The sequence below is a fragment of the Equus asinus genome, chromosome 6, assembly GCF_041296235.1.
Source record: "Equus asinus isolate D_3611 breed Donkey chromosome 6, EquAss-T2T_v2, whole genome shotgun sequence".
Lineage (NCBI taxonomy): Eukaryota > Metazoa > Chordata > Mammalia > Perissodactyla > Equidae > Equus > Equus asinus.
In genome coordinates, this window is record NC_091795.1 from 75,823,643 (window position 1) to 75,838,318 (window position 14,676).

At 38.0% G+C, this 14,676-nt stretch overlaps 1 protein-coding gene across 2 annotated transcripts; it reads left to right on the forward strand.

Moving 5' to 3' along the window:
• The first annotated feature begins 3,899 nt into the window (after positions 1–3,899).
• DPY30 (dpy-30 histone methyltransferase complex regulatory subunit) lies at positions 3,900–14,310 on the forward strand. Of its 2 annotated transcripts, none has more exons than XM_014838673.3 (5): positions 3,900–4,026; positions 4,267–4,338; positions 4,424–4,471; positions 10,790–10,932; positions 13,969–14,310. In XM_014838673.3, exons 2-5 carry the CDS (start codon positions 4,303–4,305, stop codon positions 14,039–14,041), a joined length of 300 nt encoding a protein of 99 aa, XP_014694159.1. In that variant the 5' UTR covers positions 3,900–4,026; positions 4,267–4,302; the 3' UTR covers positions 14,042–14,310. The 2 variants fall into 2 exon arrangements, with proteins under 2 accessions (XP_014694159.1, XP_014694168.1); XM_014838682.3 differs by having other exon boundaries at positions 3,932–4,166.
• Positions 14,311–14,676: the final 366 nt, after the last annotated feature.

Sequence of the window (14,676 nt, forward strand, 5' to 3'; positions counted from 1 at the left end):
AGCCAAGCTGAGGTGGTGTCCCACATAACATAACCAGAGGCACTCACAACTAGAATATACAACTATGTACTGGGAGGCTTTGGGGAGAAGAAGAAAAAAAAAAAAGAAGATTGGCAACAGATGTTAGCCCAGGTGCCAATTTAAAAAAAATACCAGTTATATATTGTACCTATTATTTAATAACACATGCCTTATTTATAAACATAAAATTAAGTTATTTGGATCCTAAAAAGAAAACATAAAGCACAAAATTAACACTCATAAATTGAAAATCGTTTAGGAAATTTTAGAAAAAATCTAAATATAACCTCTTATGAGAAAGACCAGAAATAATTGACAATTTAGGGATTGGAAGTGATAGCTTTTTCTTCATTTTTTAATTTTTCTTGTTGCTCAGATCACCTCTGTATCATAAAAATCAGAAGAACACACTGTATTCATGTCTTTAAAAAGCCCGTTTGGGGGGGTCAGCCTTGTGGTGTAGTGGTTAATTTCGCATGCTCCACTTCAGCAGCCTATGGTTCACAGGTTTGGATTCTGGGTTTGGACTTACCACTGCTTGTCAAGCCATGCTGTGGCGGCATCCCACATAGAATAGAGGAAGACTGTCATAGATTTTAACTCAGCAACAATCTTCCTCAAGCAAAAAGAGGAAGATTGGCAATGGATTTTAGCTCAGGGCCAATCTTCTTCACACACACACAAAAAAGCCTATTTGGTATTTTCCTCAATATACTAACATTTCTGAGATGGGGATGGTGGTAAGGGTGCCTGGGCATGGGGTTTGGTAGTGGAGATAAGGGAGCTACGGGTAGAGTAGTCGTCTTCCTATATTAGGCACCAAAAGGTACTTCCTTGGAAAGTGATTTACCAAATCTAGAATATATATCTGGGTCTTCTTGAGAGGTAGTTGGTCCCTCCCCACAAACCGTGCTCAGAGGGCCTATTTACACTCAATAAATTCTGTGTATTTCTCAGCAAACGCAATTGTGTGCGTGTGCTTGCTGAACATGTTCTTTATTTCTCTGAACACTTTCTTTCCCACAAATTACTTAAAAGAATAGAAACAACAACAACAAAAAACATAGAACATTATTATAATAATGAAGTAGTTAGGTGTAGATAAAATAAGAATGTTTCACTAACATGTATATAACTGGACAGTTTACAAAGTACTTTCATGTATCTTATCTCATTTGATCTTCTCTATGAAGTAAGAATTGTTATCCCAGTTTTAAATGTGAAAAAACTTGAAGCTCAGAAAAGTTAAACTATTTTTTTAATTCCACATGGCAAACAAGTGAAGGAACCTGGTTTTAATATTCCTCTAATCCCAATCAAGTGTTTCTCTACTACACATATTGTATTATTGCTAAACAGGTAATGCCTGCCTAATAGGTTAATGTTTTATAAATGGAATTTGCACCAAGTCTGTAAAAAGGGGGGGGGGGTCAAGCACAGTTTTTCTTTATTATTCTAGATTCTAGAATCTGTAACTATTATCTCTCTAAAACCCCAAGAAAGACAGTAAGTCTAGAGAGTAGTACTTTAGTGCAAGTGCTTGCTTTCCCCATAAATTCACTTCTTTTGAAAAAAAAATTTGTTGAATATGAGAAACAAATACAAAGATGTATATAAGATCTTTGCCTTTGACGAACTCAAAAATCTAACTATGTTTAATCATAAACAAAATGTAAGACAGAATGAGGTACATCCCACAATAGAAGGATATCATAGAAGCAGATGAGAGGAGTCCTGAACAGAGTTTGATACTACAAGTCCAAAAAGAGTTAAATATTCTTCTCATTCTTTAACTTTATCCCTGTCTAGACAGTACACATTAGGTATTGCAAATTTCTGTCATAATCTTGGTTCCCAGGGCCATCCTCTTCAGAATCTTTAATTTCCCTGTCAAAACTCAGCATTCTGCACTGATGTTCAATTAACTTTATACTTCCTATTACTTTCTTGCTAATTCATTTACATTATTTCCAGCTGTCATTTTTTCCTGCCCCTTTTTCTACAGCTATGGCTTGTTCTCTTAATCTTTCAATTAATAAGTTGTAAATGTAAAAACTTTGGTGAAGCTTTTTTGTAGAACACACTAATAATTGAGAGAAACCTTGCTGATAGTTAATTGTTCTGTGCAGCTCCCTTCAGTAATCATTTTTAATTCTTTTTTGTCTTCAGAAGTGTCACGTGTATATATTAATACCCAATTTAGACTATGGATCAACTCAACTTAACATATGTTGTGCACCTACAATGTCCCAGTCACTGTGTGAAGTACAAAGATATATAAGACAAGGTCCCTGCCCCGAAAGAACTCACATTCTAGCTTCCTACTTTTCTAAAACTGTCATTACTTACAAAATGTAAATTAGCAGCTCTCAGTTACTTTCTGGAATTTCGAAATATTTACTGAGCACCTACAATATTGGGAAATGTATGGATATACGATAATATAACAATGCATGTAACTATTCTTTTAAATTTCCCCAATTATTCTCTGGTCTTATTTGCTGTTATTTCCCACTCCTGAAAAGCATTTAATCTTAATTTGAGTTAACATATGTCCAAGAAAATTTCTATGTCCTGTACATAGGCATCCACACCTTTGCATCAGTCTTACAGGAAAAATCCCCAAAGTGCCATATGGTAGCTGTCACCAATCACAATACTAATCAAGTATACATTATAAAATAAAACTTCAAAAATGTACCTGCAAGTCTAGCTCCTAAACAAACTTTATTTACTTTAATCCATGCAGTTTTTACAGAGTAGCAAAATGAAATTGTATTCTACCTTTTTAAAGAACAATGTTATGGGGCCAGCCCTGTGGCCAAGTGGTTAAGTTTGTGGGCTCCACTTTGGTGGCCCAGGGTTTCGCTGCTTCGGATCCTGGGTGCGGACATGGCACCACTTGTCAGGTCATGCTGAGGCAGCGTCCCACATGCCACAACTAGAAGGACCCACAACTAAAATATACAACTATGTACTGGGGGGATTTGGGGAGAAAAAGGAGAAAAAAGAAAAAAAAAGGAAGAAAAGATTGGCAATAGTTGTTAGCTCAGGTGCCAATCTTTAAAAAAAAAACCCAACAAACCCACAATGTTATAATCATAAATATTTTCGTATTTCCAGAGTCATGACTTTTAACGTCTTATATCCCATCATACTGATATGTCATAATTTACTCTCCAAATATTTGATATTAAGCTTTCAAATTTTCGTATTATAAGGTGCAACTACAGATGGGATTATTGACTCAAAGGCAGAAACTTTAATGGTGTATCACTTATATTTACATTAAAATAAACAGAATTTATTGGAATTAAAACAATTAGATTTACTAGATCCTGCTTGCTATTTTCCAACTGTGCGTAGGAGGCAAATTATCCTTTGCATTTTTCACAAATACAATAGTATCAATAGTATCACGGTTTGGAAAGCCAGTTGCATGTTGCTAATCTTGATACAAATGTAAGGTAGCGCTAACACCGCTTATCCGCAGCTTTAAGTACTTGAATAAAAGCTTACTAGGAAACCTCCAGACACTGCTTCTTCCCCCACTTCTGGCTTTAGAGCAAAACACTGACATTCTTTCGCAGATAGTTGAACTTGAGCCTGTGATTTTCTATTAAGAACTACCCAACAAGTGGTTTTGGTTCCGCGAGGAAGAGCTTCGGCAGAAGCTTTCAGGCAGCACCGAAGCCTGGGCGGGCCGAACCCCTGCGGGCTGGGCTAGTCACGGGGTCTGCAGCTGGGGTGCCACTAGCTCTGGGTGGGAACGCCGAGGAAGATTCTCTCACAGACCCAGGGTCCACCCTTGGCCAGGATACCCTGCGGACCGCAGAAAGTAACGTAGACTCAGGACCGGTCAGAGTCCCTCCCGCCCCATACCAGCTGGGGAGTTCTGCGCAGGCGCGGCAGTCGTGCGATATCCGTCACTTACGGCGGAAGTGGTTTGTGCTGGGAGTTGGTGGCGCGGTTCAGGGCTCTTAGGAACCAACGGCTTGGGCGCGGGTAATCAGCTCCCTTTCCCCCTGTCCTCACTTCTTCTAGGTTCTTGGGACTATCGCGGACCTTCCGGACCTGATGCGGGCGCCCGGTGGTGGACTGTCCCAACCCTGCTCCTCTACTGCTCGGGGTGCTCCCGCGCCCAGGTGGGGGTGAGGGGCGGGGTCGGGGGCTGGGCTGGACTCGATTCTAGCGTGTTCGTGCCGAAATCTCCCGGGTAACTCACGATTCTTCTTGTTTTCCAAGACTGGTAACCGGGAACTGTGACTTGCAGGGTCCGCCATGGAGCCAGAGCAGATGATGGAGGGACAGACGCAGGTATTGGGAGGCCCTGGATTCAGGGTGGCGGCGTGCAGCGATAAAGAGTGGCTGATGTTTCTGTGACCTGTGTTTTGTTTTCTAGGTTGCAGAAAATCCTCACGCTGAGTATGGTCTCACAGATAACGTCGAGGTAAGTCGCCCAGTTCTGTGTTGTTTCTGTGCGTCTCTTAGGAGCTGGAGGAGACTTGGGATCCATTTTTACTAGGTTGCTTTGCACGAGGGAAAACTTTATCATCATGAACCAAATAGTATCAAATTATAGGTAGCTTGTTTTATTAGCAGTACTGATACTTCGTGATATACAGACGTAAAAATTAGTTTTGAATCAAGAGGTTGAACTTCTAAAGTGATATAAAAAAGCAAACATACGTTACTATTAGTGACTGTCAGAATCTTTTTGTTTGGTGGCTATTAATGCGTTTGTTGGAATATTACTTTGGAAAAACTGCGCATTGAAATTAAGAAAACCATTGTCTTTGTATCAGAATAGTGCGTTGGTGGAGTCAACATTTAATAAATGTTGATTTCTTTGTAGGTGCCATTGGAAGCTATAATACACATAGTAGACACTGTTTTTGCCTTACACGGTTAAGTCTGAATTCAGAGAATACATGTGAAAAACATACAGAGGAAGGTATACTTTTATATAGCTTTTTCATGTAAGGGCTAAGAGGTTGTTGTCTAAAAGTAGAAGTTACTTTGTAAATGAATGACAAACGCTGGAACAAACGAATTAACCAGAGCTGGGTGGGATCGGTTAGGAAAATAAAGCCTTCCTGGAGGAGATGTGTGTGTCTTATTAAAAAAAAAATCACCAGTTATTAAGTTTGGATAATAAGGGCGGGAGCATTTCCAAGGAGAATAATAATGGTAACAGCTGCTGATTTTTCTTCAGCCTTTTTACCATGTGCTAGGCACACTCCTAAGTAGTTTGCGTGTATCTTCAGCCTTATAAGACTCAGAGAAGTTTAGTAACTTGTCTAAGGTCACCAAGAAGCATGTTACTTGCACAGGAGAGCTGTGAAACCTAGGCAGGTTGACATTTTTGAGGTAGTATTAAATTGTATTGCCGATCTTGACCAACTCTTAGAGTTTACTGGCATGTGGATTACTGGCTGGCACGGATTACTCTGTGCCTATAGAATTTCTGGGAATATTTATTGGTTTGATATCAGTATTAAGGAGAGAATCGATGTCTTTTCATAATGTAGTTTTTAATTGAATGGCTATGCTGAATCAGGTGAAGATTCTCTACACCACTTTGTGTTTTAGTTATTTTAGGCATCAGCATAGTCTTTTCTTGATGGTGTTTGTATATGAAGCCCGAGCCAGGATATAGTAGAGCACTGTTACCCAAATGCTTCTTCTCAAACCCTCAGACCAATTTCCATAGTACAGTGAAAAAAATGAGAGTGGAGTGAGTGTTTGATAATGATATATTATTTGGTGATTGGTCTTCCTGCTTCTATAATTTTAAATGCCTGTTCTTTTATGAATTAATGGTGATAGTAAAATAATAATGTTTGTCCGTTTGTAAGTTTTTACTTGGCAAAATAGAGTTAACAACCCTATGTCAGTCCCTTCATTCATTATGTTATTTCTAATTTACATGTTTGTGATATCTAATGGTCTGGAAACCACTAGTTTACAACTGCTGCTGCTTATTCTCTTATGATTCCATTTTACTTTTTTAGGTGATTGCTTTAGGATTTATAGTATGCAAGTTTAACTTACCACAATTTACCTTGAAGTGGTGTTAGGTCTTTTCATGTATTGTGTAAGAGCCTTACAACAGTATTCTTCCATTTCCTCTTTCCTGGCCTTTGTACTATTGTTATCATATATTTTACTTCTATGTATGTTATAAACTCTGCAATTCATTATTTTTATATTTTCTTTAAAAGGACAATTATCTTTAAAGAGATGTAAACAGTAGAAGAAAGGAGTATTTCACATTTACCCACATATTTACCATCTTGGGGCTCTTCATTCTTGTGTAGATCCAGATTTCCACCTCGTATTATTTTCCTTCCACTTGAAAGGCTTCCTTTAACATTTCTTATAGGGCAGGTCTGCTGGTAAGGAATTCTTTAAGCTTCTAAATGTCTGAAAAGGTCATTATTTTTGCTTCGTTTTTGAGAGTCTTTTGCTGGGTGCAGGTTTACTCCACTGTGTTCTGGCTGGCGTTTCTGATGAGAAGTCTGCTATCATTCCTATCTTCGCTCCTCCATACTTAATTTCCTTTCTCTTTGTGCTTTTAAGATGATATTACAGGTTTAAAATAAACTGATTATGATGTGCCTTGTTGTACTTTAAAAAAATTTTTCTGGGGGCCAGGCCCATGGCCGAGTGGTTAAGTTCACACGCTCCACTTTGGCAGCTCAGGGTTTCGCAGGTTCGGATCCTGGGTGCAGACATGGCACCCCTCATCAGGTCATGTTGAGGTGGCATCCCATGTGCCACAACTAGAAGGACCACAACTAAAAGTATACATCTATCTACTGGGGGGATTTGGGGAGAAAAAGCAAAAAAAAAGTTTGGCAAGTTCTTAGCTCAGGTGCCAATCTTTAAAAAAAAAAATTCTGTTTCTTGTGCTTAGGATTCATTGAGTTTCTTAGATCTAGGAGTTTAGAGTTTTTTTGGACTTCTTGAACATATGAAATAATAACTGGTTTAATGGCATTGCCTGTTCTACCATCTGTGTCATTCCTGGATCTGTTTCTGTGGATTGATGTTTCTCCTCATTATGGGTAGTATTTTCCTGCTTCTTTGCCTGTCTGGTAATTTTTTATTGGAGGCTGGGCATTGTGAAGTTTACCCTTTTGGGTACTAGTCATTTTTGTATTCCTTCCTACATTCTTTTTCTCCTTCTTCTCCCCAAAGCCTCCCATTACATAGTTGTATATTCTAGTTGTGAGTGCCTCTGGTTCTGCTATGTGGGATGCCGCCTCAGCATGGCCTGACAAGGGGTGCCACGTCCACGACCGGGATCCAAACTGGTGAAACCCTGGGCTGCCGAAGCAGAGCACATGAACTTAACCACTTGGCCATAGGGCCAGCCCCTCCTTCCAACATTCTTGAGCTTTGTTCTAAGACACAGTTAAGTTACTTGAAAACAATTTGGTCTTTTTTTATTTTTATTTTTTGAGGAAGATTAGCCCTGAGCTAACATCTGCCACCAATCCTCCTCTTTTTGCTGAGGAAGACTGGCCCTGAGCTAACATCCGTGTTCATCTTCCTCTACTTTATATGTGGGATGCCTGCCACAGCATTGCTTGGTAAACGGTGCATAGGTCTGCATCCGGGATCTGAATCGGTGAACCCCAGGCTGCCGAAGCAGAACCTGTAAACTCAACTGCTGCGCCCTGAGCTGGCCCCACAATTTGATCTTTTGAGGGTTTTTTTTTAAGATTGACACCTGAGCTAACAACTATTGCCAATCTTCTTTTTTTTTTTCTTTCTGCTTTTTCTCCCCAAATCCCCCCAGTGCATAGTTGTATATTTCAGTTGTGGGTCCTTCTGGTTGTGCTGTGTGGGACACCACCTCAGCGTGGCCTGATGAGTGGAGCCATGTCTGTGCCCAGGATCTGAACCAGCGAAACCCTGGCCCACCGAAGTGGAGCACACGAACTTAACCACTAGGCTACGGGGCTGGCCCCCGAGGTTTGTTTTTTAAGCTTTGTTAGGTGAGACCAGACCAGCCTTTAGTTTAGGCCTAATTTCCTCCTCTTGTGTATTCTACCCAATGCATCATGTATTATGAGGTTTTCCCATTCCAGGACACAGGAACATGAACTACTCCTGGCTTTGTGTGAGTTCCAGGGATTGGACCTCTTGCTCCTTTCATGTTTTTTTCCCCTGGCCTTAGATAGCTTCCTCACACCCATGCACTGATAAGTACTCACCTGAAGGCTGGAAGGCAATCTCTTTAGTCTCTTTCTGTGCAACTGTCTCATCTCCATGCAACTCTCTTCTCTTCAGTACTCCACCCTGCAAATTTTAGTTATCTTGGTCTCCCTGAATTTTCTCCTCTGTCTTCTCAACTCAGGGAGACTGCTGGGCTCTGCTTGGGTTCATTCTCCCTGGATTACATCATATTAATTCTTCAGACAGGAGGCAGTAAGCTAGGGCTCACCTCATATTTTTCCATTTTTGTGATCACTGTTTTACGCTGTTAACAGCTTACTCTTTTTTTGTGTGGTAATTTGGATATATATTTTTTAGATTAATTCGGGATTTGACTCAACTAAAATTAAGCATAGCAATTGGCATGTAGTGGGTATTCAGTAAGTGTTTGATTGAAATAAATGAGAGGATTTGGTCAAGGAGTTTATTATAGGATCTATAGGAGTTGCTTAGGCACTGCTATTTCTTATTGAAGGCATTGGAATGTCATGTAACTGACTAGTTTTTGTCATATATGGGTATTATCTATTGAAATTTATTGAGGAACAGTAAGTTTCTTAATGCATTGGCAAATAGTTATTTTATACATTAAGTATAGAAAATAATTTTCTCTGAGTCCCAAAATTAGATTGAAAAATCATAAGCAAAACTAGAATAGTAGCCTGACGTAGTTATGGGAGGTGTCTTTGGAAACTATGATATATATATTGTAAGTATGCAAATAAAGTTTTTTCTCAATTCTTACAAAATAAAATTGTCTAAAAAAATCATCTAGAAGAATTGTTGATTCATTCATATCCAGTTCGAGTATGATTGGATCAAAGTTCGTTTAAATAAAAGTCCTCTTAATAGTGTTTTGTCTTTTAGATGGCTACTTATTTCTAAATTTCTAAAATGGTAGATTTCCAAAAGAAGGCAAAGTTTTTCAATACACTCATTTTTGATGCTCTGAATGTCAGATGAATCTGTGTGAAAGGCCCCAAATTTTGGGATCCTTAGGGGTAGAAAGTATAAGTCATTGTTTCCTAAACATCATTTAAATGTCACATTAATGATCTTTTCCATATTAGTCATTTCCCCTGGTTTTTTGGGCTATTATTGGTTTGGTTTTTTTTTTTTGAGGAAGATTAGCCCTGAGCTAATGTCTGCCACTAATCCTCCTCTTTTTTTTTTTTAAAGATTTTATTTTTTTCCTTTTTCTCCCCAAAGCCCCCCGTTACATAGTTGTATATTCTTCATTGTGGGTCCACCTCGTTGTGGCATGTGGGACGCCGCCCCAGTGTGGCCCGATGAGCAGTGCCATGTCCGCGCCCAGGATCCGAACCAACGAAACACTGGGCCACCTGCAGGGGAGCTCGCGAACCCAACCACTCGGCCACGGGGCCAGCCCCTAATCCTCCTCTTTTTGCTGAGGAAGACTGGCCCTGAGGGGCTGGCCCAGTGGCTCAGCCGTTAAGTGCATACGTGTTGCTTCAGAGGCCTGGGGTTCATTGGTTCAGATCCTGGGTGCAGACATGGCACTGCTTGGCAAAAGCAATGCTGTGGTAGGCGTCCCACATATAAAGTAGAGGAAGATGGGCATGGATGTTAGCTTAGGGCCAGTCTTCCTCGGCTTAAAAAGAGGAGGATTGGCAGCAGTTAGCTCAGGGCTAATCTTCCTCAAAAAAAAAAAAAAAACAACTAGCCCTGAGCTAACATCTGTGCCCATCTTCCTCTACTTTATATGTGGGACGCCTACCACAGCATGGCTTGCCATGCGGTGCCATGTCAGCACCCAGGATCCGAACCGGCAAACCCTGGGCCGCCAAATCAGAATGTGTGAACTTAACCGCTGTGCCACCAAGCCGCCCCATGTTATTTTTCCTTAAATCTATTTACTTTTAAAAATCATGGATGCATTTCTTTGAAAAAGAAACATCAATGGAAAAGCATTCTCACTGTAATAGAAGGTAGCCATAAAAATGGAAACAGTGAATACAAAACTGGTAATAAATTTTAGCTAGATTCTGTTGCCATTGAAGGCTCTGAGCCTGAACCTAGCTCTTTCTGTTAAGGGAGTTTAGCAAGTTTTACAGAAGAGTTAAAGATGTATTAGTACCAGACTGAATCTTTTTTCTTTATATTATCTATGATGAAAGAATTGAAACAGGACTAGCTTTCTCACTGTCACAGTGCTATTTAGAGTCGTGTCTAGATTTTTTGAAGCACACTGTGAGAAGGTATTCTCATGAAAAAAAGAAAAAGTGACTTGTATTACTTCTAAAAAAAAGCAGAAGGAAAGGGAGAAAGAGTAGGATCTGAAGATATGATATTAAAAGAACGAGAGATTATGGTGCCTTCAGAGAGAGAAAGCTTGAATGAAATTTAGAGGATTAGAAAATCAGCGTCTGATTTTATTTTGGAGAAAGACTTGCAGATTCACGCCACGTTTCTGGTCATTGATTTGTCTTTTCTATTAGTGTCATATTTCCATTAATTTTTGTTTAACACTGAAAATAATCTAGTTATTTGTCATATTAATGCATGTCTTTGAATTCACTAGAGGATAGTAGAAAACGAGAAGATTAATGCAGAAAAGTCATCAAAACAGAAAGTGGATCTCCAGTCTTTACCAACTCGTGCCTACCTGGATCAGACAGTTGTGCCTATCTTGTTACAAGGACTTGCTGTGCTTGCAAAGGAAAGGTAAGAGTGTCTGCAAATGGAGTTACCAGAGAAAGCAAAGTAGACTTCCTGAATTGAAATATCATTAGTTTTGTATAGTTATTTTTTACTATGTAAGGAATTTATGAGTATAAAAGATTTATTTTTAAAGAATTCAGCCCATAATCTCAATTCAGGCACTTTCATTTTTTTCTACTTGTCTTAAAGCATGTGCATATTTGTAAAGATTTTAATCATGGTATACATGTAATTTTGTATCTTCTTTTTACTTAATATTATGATAAAACTTTTTCTGTATCTCTGTATAGCCTTTGTGATTATAATTTAAATTATAATAATACCACAGTTAACTTAGCCATTTTCTCATTGTTGAACATTTAGGTCCAATTTCCTTTGTTGTTATAGGTCACCAGGCAGTTTATCTATTTTCATGCCTCTTTGGCTTTTGTTTAATTACTTTCTTATGATAAATTCCCAAGAGCTGGTTTTCTAGTTCAAAGGACATGACTATTTTTTTTGATTTGTGACACTTTATATCATATTTCTGTTCAAAAGTTTATCCTTAAAATTCTTCCAATCTCATCAGGGCTCAATAGCATGAGTGTTATAAACTTTTCTTGCCAAGTTGTTTTAATTTACATTTCTTTATTAGAAGGTTACAGTTTTTCTCTTTTCTGTGCATGTTTTTCCCTAGTAATTCTATTTAAATTTTCTTGTGTATAAGCAAATCTAATAAGAAAAATTTTTTGTAAGTTACATTAGTTAACATTTATTAGGTATAAATTATATTTTATTCAAAGAATAATAATGAATCCTGTAGCAAACTGATATAACTTGATAAAGAACTTGATGGAAATATGTCTCATCTTACACTAAGAAATAGTTGTTGATTTAAAATACGTATATTAGTTAATGTAGAAATTATATGAATTCACATTAAATATTTGTCTTGGATTTTTATATTTATAAAATAGTATTTATTTATGACTACAAGGTATTTCTTGTCTGTGCCACTGACAATTGAAATGTGAACATCTTTTATATATATATATATTTTTTCTTTCTCTAAAGAAGGCCAATATCTTAGAAATTCTAAATATTACTTTAAATGTTAGGAGAAAAATTTGAAGAAGTTTTTAAGTAACATGCTGTTAAATGTAAATACAAATTTTAAGTAAGGAGTTCTGGCAAAATAAATCATCAAATTAATCATAAATATTTTGTGAAAAATGTTGTCTTTGTCTATTCAGTTCAAAAGGCTGTCTAAAGTGTTAAGGGGGGGCCGGCTCTGTGGCCGAGTGGTTGTTTGCGTGCTCCGCTTTGGCGGCCCAGGGTTTCGCCAGTTTGGATCCTGGGCGCAGACATGGCACTGCTCATCAAGTCATGCTGAGGCAGCTTCCCACATGCCACAACTAGAAGGACCCACAACTAAAAATACACAACTATGTACCGGGGGGCTTTGGGAAGAAAAAGGAAAAATAAAATCTTTAAAAAGAAAAATGTTAAGGGAATGTTTTGACATCATTATGATTTCTAATATAGTTTTTATAATATTTATTCTAAATATGCTTTTTCATAGTAGGGTTTAAAATAAATGTTTTCCCCAAGTTTTCATGTTTGGACTTTTTCGCTATAAGAATAATTTATGTAAAAATGATAAATATGGGGGCTGGCCCTGTGGCCGAGTGGTTAAGTTCGCGCACTCCGCTGCAGGCAGCCCAGTGTTTCGTTGGTTCGAATCCTGGGCGTGGACATGGCACCGCTCATCAAACCACGCTGAGGCAGCGTCCCACATGGCACAACTAGAAGGACCCACAACAAAGAATATACAACTATGTACTGGGGGGCTTTGGGGATAAAAAGGAAAAAAATTAAATCTTTAAAAAAAAAAGATAAATATGAAATAACTATTTTTTAAATTTTTTTCCAGTTTTATTGAGAAATAATTGACATGCATCACTGTGTAAGTTTAAAGTGTATGGCATGATGGTTTGATTTACACATATTGTGAAATGATTACCACAGTAGGTTTAGTTAACATCCATCAACTCATATAGATACAATAAAAAGAAAAAGAATTTCTCCTTATGATGAGAACTCTTAGGATCTACTTTTTTTTCTTTTGAGGAAGATTAGCCCTGAGCTAACATGCGCTGCCAATCCTACCCTTTTTGCTGAGGAAGACTGGCCCTGAGCTAACATCCGTGCCCATCTTCCTCTAATTTATATGTGGGACGCCTGCCACAGCATGGCTTGCCAAGTGGTGCCATGTCCTGCACCTGGGATCTGAACTGGCAAACCCCAGGCCACCAAAGTGGAATGTGCGAGCTTAATCACTGCATCACCAGGCTGGCCCCAAGGATCTACTCTCTTAACAACTCCAACCCTCCCTCCCCCTACCTCTTAATTTAAAAAAGTGTTTAACTTCTCAGGTGTGCTGTGTGGTGGCAATATTAGAATTATTATTTATTTAAATATTTGAAGAAAAATAGAAGTTACTTTTTAAAAAGAAACAACAGAACTCACTTGTCCAAATGAGTATTGCTCCCTTTGACTAATCACTTGGAGAATTCATCTACATGTCTTAGTGATGCCACAGCCATTTTCCTGTGTTGTTTTTGTACTCTTATTGAAAGATAATACTTACGTAGAAAATTACGTATATCATAGATATATAGCTTGATGAATTTTCAGAAACCAAACATACCCATGTAACTTGTACTCAGATCAAGAAACTGAATGCTGCCAGCACCCTACATGCCTCCCTTGTGACCCCTTCAAGTCATTATTTCCCTTAGGTATCGTCATCACATTGTTACTACATTTTTGAAACTTGTGTTTGGGAATTGCATTCATAAGCAGTGTTAAATCCTATAAAAACTTTAGTCTCTTTAAACTATATTGTTGGCTAACTTGCTTGCCATTGTCATTTATCATATTTACTATGAATGGGCTTTGAATATAAAATGAAAATTAAAATGATTATGGAGCAAAAACATTTAAATTAACACATCTAGAATATAAATTTCTAAATTTTGGATTTTTTTTCTCTTACAGACCACCAAATCCCATTGAATTTCTAGCATCATATCTTTTAAAAAACAAGGCACAGTTTGAAGATCGAAACTGACCTATTGGGAAGAACAGAAAAATTTGGTTTCTACTGTAGATTTACATGATTAAGAGGCAGCTTTAATTGCCATGATTTTCCCCCCTTTTTGGAAGTATAAGAACCTTCAGGACAACAGAACTTATTTCCGGAGTTGCAGAAGAAAATATATTTCTCTTATTTTGATTTAGTCACCATACTTATTTAATGAGTGTATTCTGTGCAGTTTTTTCTGATTGTCTTTAACTTTCTTTTTAAAATGACCTTCAAAATAAACTGTTAAAATATCATTATTTTAAAGTAGTTTTTGTTCTGCATTTTATATGGTTCAGTTGTTTTCAGAAATTGCTTCTTTCTTGTGTCTTAGAATGCTGTAGGCTTTTACAGCAGCATGAAAATCTACCAGAGTCAGGTATAATGTTAAAAAAATCTCAGCCGGTTTTTCTCAGCGTTATCCCTGGACCTCTCAGAGGATGGGATCTCAGCATCTTCACTTTTTAACAAACATCAGAGGTGATTCAATGCACAGTAAAGTTGGAATACTGCTGAAGTATTTCAGAGGGTGTACAGTATTCTCCAATGCTGTCAGCCTTTATGGTAATAATATAGTAATAGCTATCATTTATTGCAATTTTATGTGTCAGGCACAGTACTAT